This window comes from Plodia interpunctella, chromosome 16 (genome assembly GCF_027563975.2).
Source record: "Plodia interpunctella isolate USDA-ARS_2022_Savannah chromosome 16, ilPloInte3.2, whole genome shotgun sequence".
Taxonomy (NCBI): Eukaryota; Metazoa; Arthropoda; class Insecta; order Lepidoptera; family Pyralidae; genus Plodia; species Plodia interpunctella.
The window spans coordinates 4,759,513-4,777,940 of NC_071309.1; the positions used below are offsets into that span (position 1 = coordinate 4,759,513).

An 18,428-nucleotide genomic window follows, 5' to 3' on the forward strand; every position below is an offset into this window, starting at 1 on the left:
AAATTTTGTTTAAAAGTGTATTGTTCCATAGAGTAGGGTAAGGTTGTGGAGTGATGGTAAGTGGTCACAAAGTCGATAAGAGCACGTTGGCTAGAGATCGATAACGGCTAAGTGCTCATCGGGACGGCTCTTCAGCGCTTGCAGCTTTTATGCGAGCTTTGTCACGAGCGTTTAAATGTTGCCTATACATTTACGATACTTTCACACAGGAGAGTATTAACTCTCCTGTGTGAAAGTGTCGTAATACAGATACATTAGTATGTGTTACACTAAATGTCTTAACGAAATCAATAAAAAAAATGTACGAAGAATTTTGTGAGTATGTATAGCTGAGAAGAAACAAATTTATGAGTAACTATTATGTTCTTCTTCTAAGAGTGGGTAGCACCAGTCACTATGACGTTAACTTTAACATGCGCAGAATAACGCAAATCAGCGGCGCGCCGGTGAACATCTACTAATACAACATACTAATGCAGCTTACCCTTAGCTTGCCTCTTCACTAGTGAGGATTAGCTTATTTTATCCTGTCTTGGATGTTCTGCAGCCAAAATGTCTTCTTTCTTCCGCACCTTCGATTTCCAACGATATCATCCAACATTATCAGTTGCAGGAGAGACGTCGATGCCTAGGAATATGATGCAGATATGAGACTTTTCACCGTTTCACAGTAGGCATGAGCATGCTTTTTTGGACAATTTGTTGGAGAACTTTGTCATTGATCACGTTTTCCACCTCCTGAGATCTTCTTTAACGGCCCAAGCCTCACTACTAAGGAGCCAGATCCAGATATAGGAGTGAAGCATATGAGTAGGTGAATAGATAGTTAATATTGTGATTACCTTTTTCCATCGAATTGAAAGCCATGCTGTTGTATTTCACAATGGACCTCTTTTACATCGCGTGTATAGCTTTCGCTGAAATCTTCAGGCTTTTACAGTCCATTACTTACTTGAGCACTAACAAAAACGGGAGCTATGTTGAGTTAAAAATGTATAGTTATTGGTCATAATTTATATTGCATTTGAGATGGTCACGCCAATCGTCATTCGTTGCAAATCTAGACCCCTAATCATCCATGCATGACAATTTGTAGCGAGCAAGTCGCGCGTTCAGCAGTTTTGGATGTGTTTAACTGGATTGCGACCACCCTATATTCTCGTTTTGGTTTATGAATGAATACATTAATCATGGCGGGCCTCCCGCTGCCATCCTGCTGCCTCAGTTTGTTAGGGAAGTAACATTAATATTATGTGATAGTACTACAATTTTGTATTTTCGACTATATTAATACACTTGATACGTCGGCTTAGTAATTTTAGCAGGTTAGAAGATGATGAGCTTTAATAGAGCCTTTTTTTTATTTCTTCTTTTACAAGCTTTTTTATTTTTTAGTGTCGCCTGTCCCGATGTTTGTATGCAATCAAATCTTGCAAGTTATATTTCGTCTATTAAAGATTTTCACACCCTCAGTTTCCATCACATTGCATTATTATGATAAACATGACTTGGTGGTGGACCCAGGATCGAAAACCGATCATCAGAAACTATTGTTGCCACGGACAAGCATAAATTAACATAACATAATATTTTTGTATCCAATATCACTTTTTGAAATTATACATTAATATAATATTTCAAGTCAGCACAAAGTCTACCCTGAAGCGTTATGCAGACGGAGATCATATAATTTCATGGTAAAAATCTGCGCTCATTGGACCGTGGAAACTTCATTTGTGGCGCCACTGTCCGTGAAATGAACTGACTGGCAGTACGATCGTATTATAACGTCGATCTGCCAATATTATTTGATGCGGTAGGTATAGGGACTATTTGGCTATGTAGTACAGTTGATTGAGTGGGGTATGCGGTTTGATGACGCGCAGAGAAAGGGTAAAATATTTAAAAATATGTTTAGAAAAATCTATGTGGAGTGACGCTTTATGATTATGACTAAGTAAGAAACCGATAAAAGCGCACAAATGAGAGAGATTTGAAAAATGTATCTGATTTTATTAAGTACATGAGCACGTCCGAGACACGATTCCATTTCTATCAAAAACTATGGTATAAAATGACATGATATAAGAGTACATTCTTTCGTTAAATTTATATCAGTAAAATAACAAATAAACTTTCTTTTATACATAAAGATTACTATTAGTTATGTAGACAATGGGTTTATTCGAATTGCACTTTCAATGTAAGGACTTTGACTCTGGCTTTTGACATTATATTTATTATACTAATTAAATAGTTCTAACTAGTACAATCGTGCCTTTTTATAAAAAGCAAGAATCTTTTAACAAGCAAGCTCTTTACAATAATCTATATTTCTGATTAACAAGGATCTTTCTTTACAATAGTGGAACCGTTTATATGCTAACAACAAAATATATTCATTCGGTTATACTTATACTTTTTGATAAAAAAATATGTGTGTTATGAATAGATAAATAATTTTTATTATGATGACTATGTATTTGTAGACCATACCATACATCATTAAAAACACCAGTGAAAAAAAATTAGATAATTATAATGCTTATAAAGGTATGACAAAAATAAAACCACACATTTTTGGACTCGTGTAAACGCATATTTTTTTCTAATTTTCTGACCTATCTACCATATTTATTCATAAAATAAATGCTTTACAAATGATCTTTGAAGGCTTGGACATTTTTAGGACAAAACTGATTTTAGTACATTAACAATAATTTCTGAATTAAAATACAATATATGTACCCGTTTTATTCGAATCACATAAAAATAGCCAATTCAAAATTTCAGCCGCAGCCATCTTACCACACTCATGGCATACGTTACTATAGCGCATCTAGGGATGTCAGTGATGGTTTGCAAATGTAATAAAACATTGTAGAGTTTTCCCACAACAATCATTTTCGACGTCTGAAAATTTTCTGAAAAGTGAAAAACCACGCCCCTTTGCAGGAAGGAGTGGGATTGGCTGGTGTTCGACTACGTCGGTCGTCGTAGCGCCAATGGTCGTAGCAGGTTCGCGCAGCCGTAGCACGGCGTCGTAGCGCGCGGGGAGTCCGCTACGCCTCGACACACGCGACGGAGGAGCTGCTACGCCTGGAAATTAGAAAAATGTAAGTAATTTCAATTTATAACTTCATTATTAACTAAAACACTATGAAAATGTTGTGTAGTACATTGTTGTGTTGCTTGTGCGTAGTTCAAGTGAAGGTCATTAGGGGTGTCTTATGTAACCGAAACTATACATAGCTATGGATATACTACATGCTATACAACTGCGGATTTATAGCTATACAGTTATGTAGGTATAATTTTAGATTTTGGGATAGTCTCTTTGGAGGATCTATTTTAATTTCATTCAAACAATTGCGTTATAAAAATGCAGCATTTACATTACAGCAGTACGAAAGTTAGCCTTTAATTTATTTCTTTTTAGTTATTTTTTTTGCTTTGTCCGCTACGACCGAATTAGTTTTGGAATAACCTTACCTTACCAAAGCACATAACGTCAGACATATTGAAAAATAATATGATAAAATTTACAAAATATATTTTCTTTTCATTTTGACAATATTTCAGATCGTTCTAGTATTTTATGAAAATTAAATTGATAAATATAACAATGTTTGATGTCATAGAATTTGCGATGACATATGTTAACATTATTTTTGCTCTATAAAATAGAAAAAAAGAGTGTCGATGTTAATATTGTACAGTTTCATTGCTTCATGATGCGCTATGTAATATGAGCCTATATATTTTTATAATAAAATAGCAGTCATCCGTTTACTTTTATAAAAAATACCCAATGTCACTTTCTTTTCAACTGCATATTTCCTTCCACTGAAAAAAAAAATTGCTACATTTTGACGAAAAGAAGGACAAACACACTTTCTCATGTATAATATTAACACGTATATAGTTAACATAATTAGCAATTATAGTAATAATGTAGTTTGGACATATCTAAAAATGGTGAAATTGAACAAATTTTGGTAGAAATCTTTTTCCATTAATCGTTTAAGTAAGTAATTATGGAAGGCTAAAAGGTTTTTCGTGTTAATTACAATTCGTATTTTGGCTTATAAACATTTATGCTAACTTATTGTACAAATAGCAATTAAGTTGTGCAGATTAGCTGCCGCTGATTAATCGAACAGTATTTCATTAACTTTTAAACAAAGGGTTATAGAGTAAAATGGTATAAAACAATGACATTTCCAAGAGTTAAATTTAAAGCATCTTTTCAGGTTTTGGAATGAAGGATTATTATTAATTGTTCCATATGCTTCTATTCTCACACAGATTAGCTATAAATAAATATATTAGGACCAATCACACAGATTGTGCTAGCCTGAAAGTAAGTTCGAGACTTGTGTTATGGGCTTCTAAATCAACGATACTATATTTTATAATAAATATATATATAGATAAACATCCAAGACCCGGGCCAATCAGAAAAATATCATTTTCCATCATGACCAGGGATCGAATCCGGGACCTCTCGGTTCAGAGGCAAGCACTTTACCACTGCGCCATCGAGTCACTATAAACTGGCTACTCTTTTAATAGAAATTTTCGATATAATTATTTTTATTAGCACGGATTAGTATAACCCGTCACTACTGTGAATCATCATCATTTGCCTTACTTTTTCCCATTTATTTGGGGTCAGCGTCTTCTCCCTTCACAATGTTCTATCAGCTGACTTACTAACGTCCACTCCTAATACCTTCATAACGTCTATCATACAATTTATATTTCGATTTTATGAAAAGCCGTCTGCCAGACGTAAAAGAGGGTCCTTTGAGAATGCTGTTGTTTCTTATCAGCTGCCTAAACCGTTTTTATATCTTAGACTTCTCTCTGCATTTATGATATCCACGGGATGATACTATAATATGTATTGGTCGTTATCTAGGGCAAGAATCACGAGCAACATCGCTTTTATGTGTATCTGAAAGAAAATATTTCTTCAGGTGCTGGTAATGGTGGCGAGCAGTTAATGTGGGAAGACCAGCAGTCATGGAGGGGCTACAAGCCGCGAAGCAAAAGGCTTCGAACCTCATTGCCAAGAAACCCCTTCTGTTCAAGTAAGTGCTGATAAGTTTGCAAAACAAATGATATAATTTGACTTTAAAGACAGGAAACAGGGCGAGCATAGACGAAACATTTTTTGAACAACCGACGACAGTTTTTTGAGATGTATATAAGGCAATTATAATTAAAAATGGTGAGCAGTTATGAATGGAGATAAACAACACAATATTCCTATAAAATTAAGCTTTTCAAATGTCTGTGCGTGACATCCTTCATATACCAACCGTTATGGGCCAAACAAAAGGGTAGGTGACCAAAAAAAATCATTTACTTTGGGCTATAAGGTCCATAATGTATTTTCTTATTATTTAATTTATTTTCTTCCAATAATTATTATATCACTATGTGTACGTGGCTACTTGCCGGTAATTAGTCGTAAAAGTCATGTCAGATGCCTTTGCCTTGCCAAAGTCTGACAACAGTTTTAGCAATAACAACTCGAAAAGAAGAAGAGTTATTTACGATTTGATTTATATTTAATCATACTTATCTTATCATAAAAAATACGTAACACTTATACCTACATAACATATCGCCAATAAAAATAAGCGTGGCACTTTCGATGGAAATTATAAAAACCGGACAACTTTTGCAGTGACAAACTCACATAATCTTAAAACTAATGATGTCTCTTATAGTTCACTTTTTTCTCTTTCTACCAAAAGGCTGGCTTTTGGCTCGAAGAAATTGCATTTGCTATAAGTCCACCTTTGCGGTCATTTATTTTTGAATACCTAGTTAAGTATATAACTTATGATTCTTATGTAAATAGTGCAATAAAGAGTAACATCTACTAACATGCGTTGACCTAGTAGAATAAAATATTACTATGATAGAAACATCGAATATATTGCTACAAATTTTTATTACTTCAAAACAAAGAAACGATCTCGAAGAAAACAATTTGCCAATACATCGAAAGGAGTCGTAACAATATAGGAAGAAAGAGCCGATTGTCGATAATATTGACAGGCGAGTAATACCCGTTGCAATCGAAAATCTTCCCTAAGGCAGGGAGACTACGGATACATTGTAACAAGCGATTTTGATACAGGGTCGGCGAAAACTCTTATTTTAATAAATGCAATGGGTTTTGTTTTCAGATACTTAAAAAAACTCAAATAAATGCTTCTATATCCCAATGAATAAATTGGAATTTAATAAAAATATTGCTTGTTTTAGTTGTATTACCGATTACTAACCGGTCTTTAGTTACAATTAACGACTTATTGTTACATTTTAACGTTAATATAAATAGTAATTATTAGGTTATATTATTCGTATTCAAATATTAAAATACTCGCATTTGAACTTTCAGTTTAACCTTTATTATGTAAGCATTAGGTATCGTGTCACGATTGGCATAACTTCTAAAAAGACTATTCATATTCATATTTTTAGAATATTTAAACCCTCCTTTTCTCTATTCACTTGCAATAAAAGGATTTCCAAAAAAAGATTTATTTTTTCTATATTTTCAATATATTTATATTTGCATATATACATATATACCTAGTAACACACCTATACACACATAGTACCTACCTAACACACAATTCGATTGCGGTATATTTTGGTTTTTGAAATGTGCAGCGAACAATCTGATAATTTTATGAGGGTAAAGTTTATGAGATATGTAACCCTAATACGATATAAAAATCCAAGCGAGTACAAATCGTCTTGAGTCAATAAATAATGCGATTATTTGGGAATGTTGGCAGCCCTGCGCAGTGGAGCGACTGCGCTGCGCTGATAACAAACAGACATCATCCGGATTTGTGTCGTCATGCGAACCACCGCTCTATTGTCTGGACTTACTTCACAAATATTAATCGGTATTACGAGTCGATTACGATTATATGAAATACTTCATTTCTCTAACTTATAAAGTAACATTTTAAAATATGCAGGAAAATCCACCAATAATCAGTCTCAGAACAAAGCAATCTATCCAAATAACGGCGACTTAGTTTGATCTGCACAGAAAACCGTTCAAAAGACAGCTTATTATAAGGTTGTGTCCTAATCGCCTAGTTACTATATCACAGGTTCAATAAAAATTTAAAGATATGTAGCATAAATTATGAGCCAGAATTCAAGCCAGATTAGATTATAAGTTTGTTTTTTTTTATGTAAACTGCTTATTCTGAATTCTGTGATTATTCCTTATTCAATAAAATAGAAATAAATAAAAGCTTACGCTTCTGTGTTGGTATATCTACTGACCACAATGCGGTAGGTTGTTTAACTAAGTTGCGTGCAGAATCAAAGGTTTGTAGCTACATTTGAAATAAAAAACCTTTTCTATAGAAAATTTTCATTTTATATATCTTACAGTTAACCCTACGAGTAGGTGCAGCCAGTTTCAGATGAGTATACACTTTGGTGTATTATGCTAATCTTCGACTAAACTTAGATTTACCTTTTATCATCTCGGCTAGAACTAGGTGCAGTAAGGTGAAATATTAAATTAATTTTGTGTTTGCTTTCACCTGCTCATCTTTCGTTTTTTATACCTGACATAAACGTTTATCTCAATAATAATTTATGTATTTCATATTTGGTAAAAAATTCTAACAAATCACCTTCAAATAGTAGTTAATTCTTCATGTTACCGCAGCGACAGATCTTTAGTGAGTACCCTAGGGTTTAAGCTTATAAATTGCGCAGAGGAAGGGTAGCCGGTTCATTATTTAGTCCGTTTAAATCACTAAGTCCTTAAAAGACATTAGCAAGCTTTGTACCGTTATCGCAGTACACAAAAGAGATTTAGAACGAGTAGACAGGGGGAGGATCCTGTCAATTAACGCTCGTAATGTTTAGCTGACTGTAAATTTTAGTATTCCAAAGCCTATTCCATTTGTGACTTCGTTAAAATTAATTAAGCTATCTACTAGATTTCAATTTATCGATTTTTCGCTCCACGAGCGAAGTTGTTTGTTTGAAACAAACAATTCGCTCGTTTATTGAACCACCCTGTGACAGTTCATGTTCTTAATTTCGTATTATTAGTCATAATAATAAATTTGATGAACAATTTGGTCATAATTTTTTATAAAAATGTAATTAATGTCCAATATTTTTTCGTTAAAATCAATATTTAACATTTTTAGACGTCATGTTAAAAAAAAAGAATTACTGCCGGGATTTAATTCTTGAAGTCTACTTGTCTGCATGGAATTCGAAATTTTAAATTCTATATTTATCTAATGTTGTTATGTACTGGCTATTATTTTTTCTATTCGAAATTTGATTGTAACAATTTTTTTGTTGTCGGTCCTGCATTGCTAGACAGTCAGTTAATAAATATACAGCACTCAGGCTAATTGTTTCCGCCTATTTGAATATTGCCGGCGACAATTACTGGATTGGTCCATCGCTGGCGGCTGCGACCCCTATATTAATTGCTCCAGCACTTGTTTTGTTTCACTCTCATAATACAATGTACAAAGTAATATTCATCGTGACTTTTCTTGAACTTTTAGCAAACATCATAATAAAAAAATTGTTACTTTAAGATTACGTCACGATTATACTTTGGAATTTTAAGATCATAAATTAAAATTGTACTCGCAATAAAGTTTATTGGAACTTTTTACTCTTCGATCTGTTCATTAAGTAGATATTTACATTTTAGGTTTTTCTTGGTGCAGTCGGTATACGATCTTTACATTTTTCGATAATTTTAAACTTTTGAATTACCAACATAAAAGGATGAGTTACTTATGTGTTATATTTATTTACATTTACTAAAACAAAAATGGTTTCAATGTTTATGCACCCAAAAATCATGAAGGACTATATGTTAGCCAGATTTTCACTTGCTTGCAAATTCAAATCATTCAGAAATTAGACCTTCACAGGCACTTTTTCTCGTCAATTTTTATATTTATAGTTATTTCTCACAAGCTACAAACTACTGGCATTTTGGAACGACCACTGCTGAGAAGAAATGCCGAAAGAAACTCATTTGAACAGTGTTGGTCCCTATCATGCCAGATCGGCTTACCATTATTGTTTCTTACAATGTTTTTTTTTCTAATAATATATAAAAGTACATAATGTACATAGTCAAAAGTTGCTTGTCGGTTAGGTCGGTAAGAATCTATATGGTATGTAATCATATACGAAATTAAAAATTGTATGACCTTATTTCCCTTTTTCGTGGGAGTTATCCACGAAAAAGGGAAATAAGGTCATACAATTTTTAATTTCGTCTACTCAAACTTGCAGTTTAAAGCCTAGTGTTTAAAAAATCTCCTCGCATAGTGAAATACGGCCTTAATATGATCATTGAAATCACGCATAGATAAGTCGACATGGTGTAGCATTACGTGGCAAATTGGCTGCAAGTGGCCCCGGGCTCCAAGATGAAATTTTAATGAACGCCTTATGGGTGTTTGTGGCTTAGGGGACGCCCAATTAGCGGCCCACGGCGATTGTGTTCACTTTTCATTGATAAATGTTTGTTGAACATGTATGAAACCCACCTTGTATTAAAAATTATTTTTATACTAAGTTGAAGTTTTATTTTGAATTTAAAATAGAAATTCTGATTTCTAACCAAATTAAATGAATCAGTAAGTAGTTAAGTTGATAGCTGGGCTCAGGGCTAGTTTCATCGCTTGCTGACAAAGTACCACATAGCCATAATTGGCCATAATATTGTGTTTCACAAGTGTTGGATAGGGCTACCTGGCCAATCACATCAGGTAAATTCATTATTTAGTTTATTAGTCAGATTAAATAAGTCGTTTTATCAGAACCTGGTCAACCAGGTCCATAGAATTTATTTTTGGTACTTAGTTGCAAAGATTGATTATTCAAGGTTATTAAAGAAAGTTTCCGAAACGTTTAAAGGGGTATTTACAGCCTGACTTAATTTTGAATTCGCATTTATATTATTATAGGTTAGGAAATTTCTAGATTACCCACTTTTGAACATAATTCAACTTATTAAATAATAATAATAATAGTTATTTATTTTAGGTAAAAACCCATAAATGGTACAAAGTTTTATTTTCTATGCATCGTATCTGACACGACAATGACTCAATTTCTCTTGGTAAGCCTGACTCAGTCTTGGTGGTGAACATCTCAGTGTGTCATCTCGGAGGATCGATAGGGCCTGGTGCCGCGTCGTCTGGACGGCCGGCGGCACGGCGACCGGCGGGACGGCGCGACGCCGCTGCCGGCGCCGAGGGGCCGCCACAACCAGATAAATCTTTATGGGTCCAAAAGTAGCTAGTTCGGGATAAATAATAACAATTTTATGGAAGCGATCAAGTTAATTTTATTAGTCCAATAAAATTCCCGTCTTAACCATCAATGGTAATACCTATCCGGAATATAGAATTTGGAAAATGGAAATTTTATTTATTTATATATTTTTTTGAGTTAATTATCAAACCGATTATTATTATTTATTTAAGAATAAACCTACTTATACAAGATTGCAAATTTTTTTGCAAAATATGTTTGGAATTAAAAGAATGACTTTTGTTTAGTAAATTACACAATAAAATTGTGTATGTAGTTGTGTGCCTATGTGTGGTAGGTACCTATATGTACTTAATTACCTAAAAATAAAAACCTTCTTCGTTGAGTCAACTATTTTGCCAATTATGTCTTGCATTTACTAGTGTTGAGTAAACACATATTCAATAGGTACAGTTACAGTACACGTACTCAAAAAATTAAATATAGTTATTTTTTAAATTATGCTTAAAAGGTGCGAAATGGCAAGTAGTAGTACAAGTTACGACATTAGCTCCGAGAGCAAAAATATAAAAATAAAAGGTGAAACCTTACGAAAGCGAGTTTTAATGAGAATTTTAACTTGTTTAATGAGTACCCCGAGTGAATAGGGATTATTTATTTTGGCGTGTGGTGGCCGTACGGGGGCGGAGCGATGCCAAATTAATCTCACTTCAAAGAGCCCCGTGAAAATTGCGCACTAATGATTTGACTCTGGCTGTGTCTATAAAACAAATATTAATATCAAAATTTTAATATCACTGTCAACATTAAATTAAATGTTTATGGCATGCTCTTTGACTTTTTGCAAATATTTGTAAATGTAAACAGACCCCAGACTTTCTTTGTTCTCAATAAGTAAAATTCCATAAGTAAAAGCTTTTTTTATGCATCTCAAGATCGGTTTCTTCTTTAGATAAAAAGCAAAACGGACACTGGGCTCGAATACTCTAGTATTCGAGCCCAGTGTCCGTTTTGCTTTTTTTGTCATCTTTTCACGGTCTTCTTTGTTGTCAGACTATTGAAATGTAAGTCGTCATCAATAAATTGCCCGGTATACCCAAGACGTGGCCGTACCAGGCAATCAATAAACAAATGAATGTATCTGTTATATTAAGTTACTTATCGATTAAGTTCTGTGGGATAATCTAATCTTGTTTTGTGACATAGATATTTGAACTAATTTTCTACCAAGTATTTACCTAGTTTAGTATCGGTTTTTGGGTTTATTACACCAAAACCCTACTTTAGGGTCAGGCGTATAACTCGAAAATAAAATTGTTCGACAATTCGGTAGAATTCGTTAAGTAACTCGGAAGGAACAAGCCATTTGACGTAGTCGGGGAGACGGATGTGGCGCCAAAGACAGACCGAAAGGCGCCGAGCCGCCCACTCGCTCATTGAGAACATGGCGCGTCAAAAACCATCATGTTATTCGTGCTTGTATTGCACAGAGTTGGATTTAAATATTTTTTTCTAATTAAATAAATTGATGGCATTTCGTAAGTTTTTCATACTATCAAGCTGGCAAACATGCATTCGGTCCACCTAATGGTAAGTGGTTACCACAGCCTATCAACACGTGCACCTGGGGAATAACACTCTATATAGGTATTTTGTCTCATTGAGAAGTGGTTTTATTTAATAAGTCTAGCTTTTATTTATTTAAATTCACCGTGATGTTTTATTAAAAGTGACATAACATTATACCTGAATCATATATACCTATACACATGGGAACCTTTATTTAAAACGTGGATTTAATTTCCCATTTGATTGTCGTCTAATACAAGAAATCAATGTCAGATAACATACCTATTGAGAAGACAGAATATTTTATCAGTCCACCATGGTATACCCAACGGAGTCACGGAGAGGCTTCTTCGGTCTCCGCCAACCTTCCCTGGCCTTGGCTAGCCTAATCCAGTTATAGCCAGCTACATTTGTGAAACGAATTTAACTACTTACTTGTATTATTATTTTAATGTTAATGTTTATAGCTACATGTCCCACTTCGGCTGTTTCAACCTATTTCTAGCACCAGTCTTCACAAAATATCTAGCTTAAGTTTTACGTTATGTTTTATGATACTTGTATGTATATTTTGTGAAGAAATAAATAACTTTTACTTTTACTCTATTTACTCTTACTTCTGGGCTAAATACCCCTTACTCTCATTATTGTTGTCTACGCAATATGATGGGGAAAAAAGTTGAATTCGTTCGCCTCTGTACAGCCATTACTCTATAATCCCGGGTGGCACATCCGCGATATTGCGTGCCCCGCCGTCGCCACTAATGTTCGCCGTGTGCAAATATTTGACTTCGCCAAGACTATTGATCAGATCATGACAGCACGCTCTTCGCGCCGCTTCCGTCACGTCTCGAGTGCTTGTAAGTTGGTGCGCATGCAATCTTGCACTCAGCATGTATTTTATTAGAACGTTAGTTTCAAACGATGGGAACGTGTTATTTTATTTATTTTTATATGTCATGTAGAATATAATAGAAAAAATAATAATATGTGTACGTCTCAACTGTGTTATGAAATACCGCAAACTTTGATGAAATAAGACATTTTTGGTTTCGCTAATGGTACAAAATCGTATTTTTATTGAAAAACATGGCTCTATTCGAATGAAGATGAATATTTTTTTATGGATAGGGAAAATTTGAGATTTTAAAACAGGTTACTATAATTATGTTTTAATGAAAATAAGTAGAGTACAATGGGCCATGAATATCTAAAAGAGTCGACATACTTAATACCAAAAAAGATCATCAAGAACATCAAAATCTAAATTTGGTAGTGTGGGAATATAGGTACTACACACACAGTGTAATATAATTAAGTTATATGTAAGAGAAAAATTGTCCCTACAAAAATGTGCAAAGTGTGTCGTCATATAACGGGTAAGACGTACCAAAACTCGATTGAATTTCCTGTGCGTAATGATGTTGCCGCTAAACGACAGCGGAAATATCGCTAATGCGCGTCAGTCGTTGTACCCCTAACTTAGTTAGTAACCGCCCCGGGACCCGCACTTAAACTAAAAAGCTTTATAAACGTTCAAACTATATGTATATATTCATCCATTTTTTAATAATACGGATCTATATTCTACATCTAAAAATATCTAAATTTTTTGTAAAATTAGCTCCGTCTAGAATCACAATAGAATCCGAATCTAGATAACACAGCTTTGTAATAAATTTATATTTTATTTGATATTGGCAGATAGAGATTTAATATATATTAAAAACACCTACACTACGTAATTATCTACCACCCACAGGCCTTAGACGTCTAAGGTCAGTGGGTGGTAGATAATTACGTCGTGTAGGTGTTTTTATAATATATATAAATAGACTTCACTCAACGGCCCACACTAAATACTAACCTTGTATCGCGATCACAAACACAGAAACGTGCACAACACATCCAGAACAATAGACAAAGATTTGTGATCACGTGTGTGAACTATTGAAGCGGTTATTGTGTAATGATGACGCCCGCTTATGGGTCAAAAGGCCTCAAGTTCAAATCCTACTCGTGCTACATGAGTTTGTATATCAATTTGACATATATCATATTAGTAGTTTTCATTCACAAGCACTTACTTCCGGTGAAGGAAAACGTCGTGAAGAAACCTGCACACTAGTTGATTATTAACTTGTGTGTGAAATGGAGAAAGCAATGGTAAACAACTGATTAATAGTGGCAAGAAAGTTGTTGTGTGTGTTTCATTCCACAGACCACAACCCTCAGACATAAGGAATATGACTATGAGGAGAGTGTGAACTATAGAGAGATATTACTTTTTACCCCTCATAGTGTAAAACCATAGTTGTCACTCGTCGTCACCCCACGCCGTCTCATGCGGAATCCAGGAACAACAGAAGGGTTGCTGATTGCTTAATGGACGGTGAAGGCTGAGATAGCTGTGATAAATCACCTCCTGATTACTGAGCCATTATCTAAAATGCAATCTCGGCGGTGGCGTAGCTAGTGACCGTAGTCCCTTGGAGTTCTATCCTGAGGCCTAAATTAATAATGCTGTTACTTATTTGTTGGAATGCTTTTGCTTAACCAGCGCTTTTGCAGTCGGTAGTATACAAAATCATAAGTACATTTTTAATGTAATCAAAATCATAAGTACATATTACTGTATAAATTTTATGATATATTAAATTAACATAAATAGCGTTTTCACCTATTTATGTGAAAATTTCATAACTATAAAGGACCTCTCTTAAATTTTTTGTCACCTACATGTCTGATGAAAAAAGAAGGTTGCTGGTTAGAGTCAGGTACCCGAGCTAGGGATACCTGGTACACGCACCGCCCAGACCTTCAGTATATACGCCCCTGAATCTCGGCGACAACTCGCAGGCCGAAAGTTGATATAATTGCCAGAGACTGGCTGTCGGGTAATAGGATAAAAGTTAGGATCAGTCGTTTCGCTATGCCTCTTACACATACACATTTGTTTTCATGCATTTACGTCAACTAGGGAAACAGGCATACGGTTGTTTAGTAGTCGTTTGGTAGATGTATGCACATTATTGTACTCGACAACGGTACGCAAATATAATAATTTTCAATAACATTATCACCATGTTCGCATAAAGTTGGCAAAATCTTGATTAAGAACTTTAATGTGTTCCTACATAAGCGTTTATTTTGTTTGATTTATTTTCGACGTAATCGATAGGTATGGCAGTCAATATGAAGCTATTTGATTTACGCAGTAAGTAAACAACATGAAGCATGAACTTCAATAAAACGGGAATAAATTTGAAATCGTATAAGTTTCGTTCGGGTGTACGTTTCTGTATCGACATACTGCACCCCTAGATTGAGTCGATCAGCGACAAACAAATAAGTATATCGTCGGCACAATCGAGTTTATTACATGCAAGCCCCTCAACTGATGCTCAAAGCGAAGCCTCGCTCGCAGTCCCTTGCAATCCGCTCTCAAAGTTACAAAGCCAGCGTTGGGTATTACGAGATAAATTTAATGAACTTGTTCTTCAAAGGGTATGTTTTATATAGTTTTAAATTCGTGGAGCTAATGAAAAATGTCATGGAATAGTTAAATGCAGTCGGCTTTGCACAATTCTCTTATTATACATAAAGCAACTCGACTATTGTACAAAAATGTACAAATAATTCAGTGAAATGAGTTTCGGAAATTCGTTTGTAGTATATTGAAGCTTCTGAAAAAGGAGTTTATTATGTAAAATGATGAGATGATTTAAAATTTGATCGACATTAATTCAACATCTGTTTGTATACATTTAGTAAGATTAAAATATTTGAATGACTGAACCAATATTCTATTAACTTGTCAGATTGAACCCTCGATCAGTGCCCTGCTGTCACCAAGACTATTAAAATTAAAAGACTAAAGAAAATCATAGACCAATCAATTAGTGCTGGCAAAGTTAACAACAAGGTTCTTCACTGAGAAGAATCTCGCATTGTTACTCCAATACTTTGACCTACTTGCAAGCAACGTCTCAGTTAAGTTTCCTTTGACTACGCTAAGTAAGTATTAATGGGACGGGAATAATAAAAATATATTTTTTCACATAAAATTTGTGAACCTAATAATTAAAAAAATTGTGTATACCGGATTGCATGTAGCAAAGCTATAAACCTATCAACTTAATTATTTGCGAATTTGTACTTTTTCAATTCCTCTACATGTGGGTTTCAAATTCAAATCTGCCTTTCTAAATTCAAATTTTATACTTCCATTTTGAGTTTGCAAACATAAAAAAAAATTAGAAACTACATTCCTAGATTTATTTATGTATGCCGAAATAAACTCGGATCAATTTGGTTCCTTTAGATTAACCCAGTATACCAAACTGCCTTCAAAGCATTTACATCGCGTAGTATTGAAATGTCGGCTTAGAATTTAAATGGATTCCCATTTGTACTCGCGAAACATGAAAATAGCGTGGCTCTTAAACAGGGAGGGGTTCGACGCAGAGTTAATAAAATGCTGTAGCCGTCAGCTGACTGCGGAGTGTGCAAATTAGGTCTTGTTAGAACTTTAACACATAGGGATATATTATTGCAAATTAAGTTTAGTAGTATAGTAGAATAAATATGACCCAATATATTTTGAAAGTTTTTGAAGAACATTGTTTTTTAACATTGACTTTTAACCTATTATTATATGACAATTATATGACTATTGAAAACCGCATTTTGTGCTATAGCAAAAATGTCATCGATCGGCTGTCTAAATATTTTTTGGTCTATAATCTGTAGACTTTTAAAGTGTATTGCGTGTGCTCACACATTCGTACGGGGTGGGTTATTGTTGTTTTTCACTCTCGTAACCGAAAAGGGTTCCGTGGTGGTGCATCTAACAGATTTGTACATCCAAGATCTTATTGTTTGGTTTTATAACTGCTCGGATTTACTGCCTGTTTAGGGATCATAAAAATGCAAATTTTCTCACATTGTAAAGTATCTTTTTAGTGTGATGAATCACGGCTTGGGGGAGCTGCTTGTAAATAGAATAGCTAAGCAATATGATAATTTAATTCAATGTTATTCAGATTCATTAGGAAAACATTATATTTCATGATTATTAAACTTTATTTACTAAACCGTTGGTAAAATATTTAATAGTAAATTTCGTTGTTTGAGCATAATCTTTCTCTATATATTAAACAGACCACAACCATACAAACATAATCATATCTTCAATGTTTCTAAAGTATATATTTCTTTCCGAGCAGTAATTAATCTGCTAAATAAGTAGAAACAGGTCGCGTTCGTCTAATACTGCGATAACATCAAATTGGATGAAACTTAAATAAACGTTAAGAAACATTTTTGCGAATCTTCGAGATAAGTCTCCCTTGATCTCGGCCATTGTGATAGCCATCAGTGGAAGTCCCGAAAAGCCCGGGTTCATTCGCCATTCATGGGGCGATTTGATTTACTTAAGATCTACTTGATACCGTCTATTAAGCGAGTGGTTGCAAAGGACGGTCGTTTATAAAAGAGTTTATATCCATATGTATACCATACATTGTCCAGTTCAGTTTATGTGCGCTATAGTATGATGTGAATTCAACATTTGTAGATATTTCTCTATTAGAATTCGAATTGCAGGCACAATTACATATTTTTTAAATTCTGTTTTCAACTAGAGCTACAGAATTTTATTTTATTCATGTCAATAGTTTGTCGAATAGTACCTACATTTTTTTCCATTATTTAATAGAGACGGTTTATCAGTCTTAACTAATGTGACCTATACAAAAACAAAACTTGAAATTTTTGATAACAATTTAAAAAATGTCGGCGTGTTTTAAAAAAAATTTAAAAATATCGGCGTGTTTTAAAAAGATTTTTATGGGATCAGCGATAATGTCAGTGCATTATTGTACTAGGGTGAGTAAACGCGTGGTTCCGGCCGAGCGGACCGCGATTTATAAAATGAGTTTGCGGTGCAACCAACCCGCGATACCCCATCGGTTACGTTACGTCTCACTTCTTTAATAGAGAAGGGCTGAGGTCCACGGTAAAGTATTGATATCGATATGAAACTTTACCATATCTTATATCTATATTTCGGGGCAAGGGCAAGGCAAGTTAGAGAGTTAAGTTTCACTGAAAATGTTTAATGTTAGTAGATTATCCTAGGAGAGTACGCGTTTTTAATATTATCCCTGAAAAAGTTTACCAAAATGTAATTGATGAATCAGAAATATCAAAAATAAATCAAATTAAAAAATATAGAAGTATAAATATTAAGAATATTTTTTTGAAAGAGACTACTCTACAATAGTTTAATATTCCTAAATTTTAGTATCATAATATGTATATTTATTTAAACATTATGTTAGCTCCTGCTGCGAAAAGGCGAGTACTGCAAGGACTGACTCATATAATTTTTTAATGTTATACAGCCCAAGCAACAAAAAAATAACTAATAATCGGCTAAACATACACGTAAATCAAATATTATGAGATTTTTAAAAACAATAAACCCTCGTTTATTTTCTGCCAAAAACTTTATAATTGATAACAAGTTATGT

At 34.0% G+C, this 18,428-nt stretch overlaps 1 protein-coding gene across 3 annotated transcripts in view; it reads left to right on the plus strand.

Annotated features, from left to right (window-relative positions):
- Positions 1-18,428, plus strand: part of VGlut (Vesicular glutamate transporter) — an 81,764-nt gene that overhangs the window by 41,496 nt on the left and 21,840 nt on the right. For all 3 annotated transcript variants that reach the window (XM_053757091.2, XM_053757089.2, XM_053757090.1), the window contains 2 exons: positions 2,956-3,116; positions 4,983-5,096. In XM_053757091.2, coding sequence (XP_053613066.1) covers positions 5,029-5,096 — 68 coding nt within the window. In that variant the 5' untranslated portion in view covers positions 2,956-3,116; positions 4,983-5,028. The remainder of the gene's footprint in view (positions 1-2,955; positions 3,117-4,982; positions 5,097-18,428) is intronic.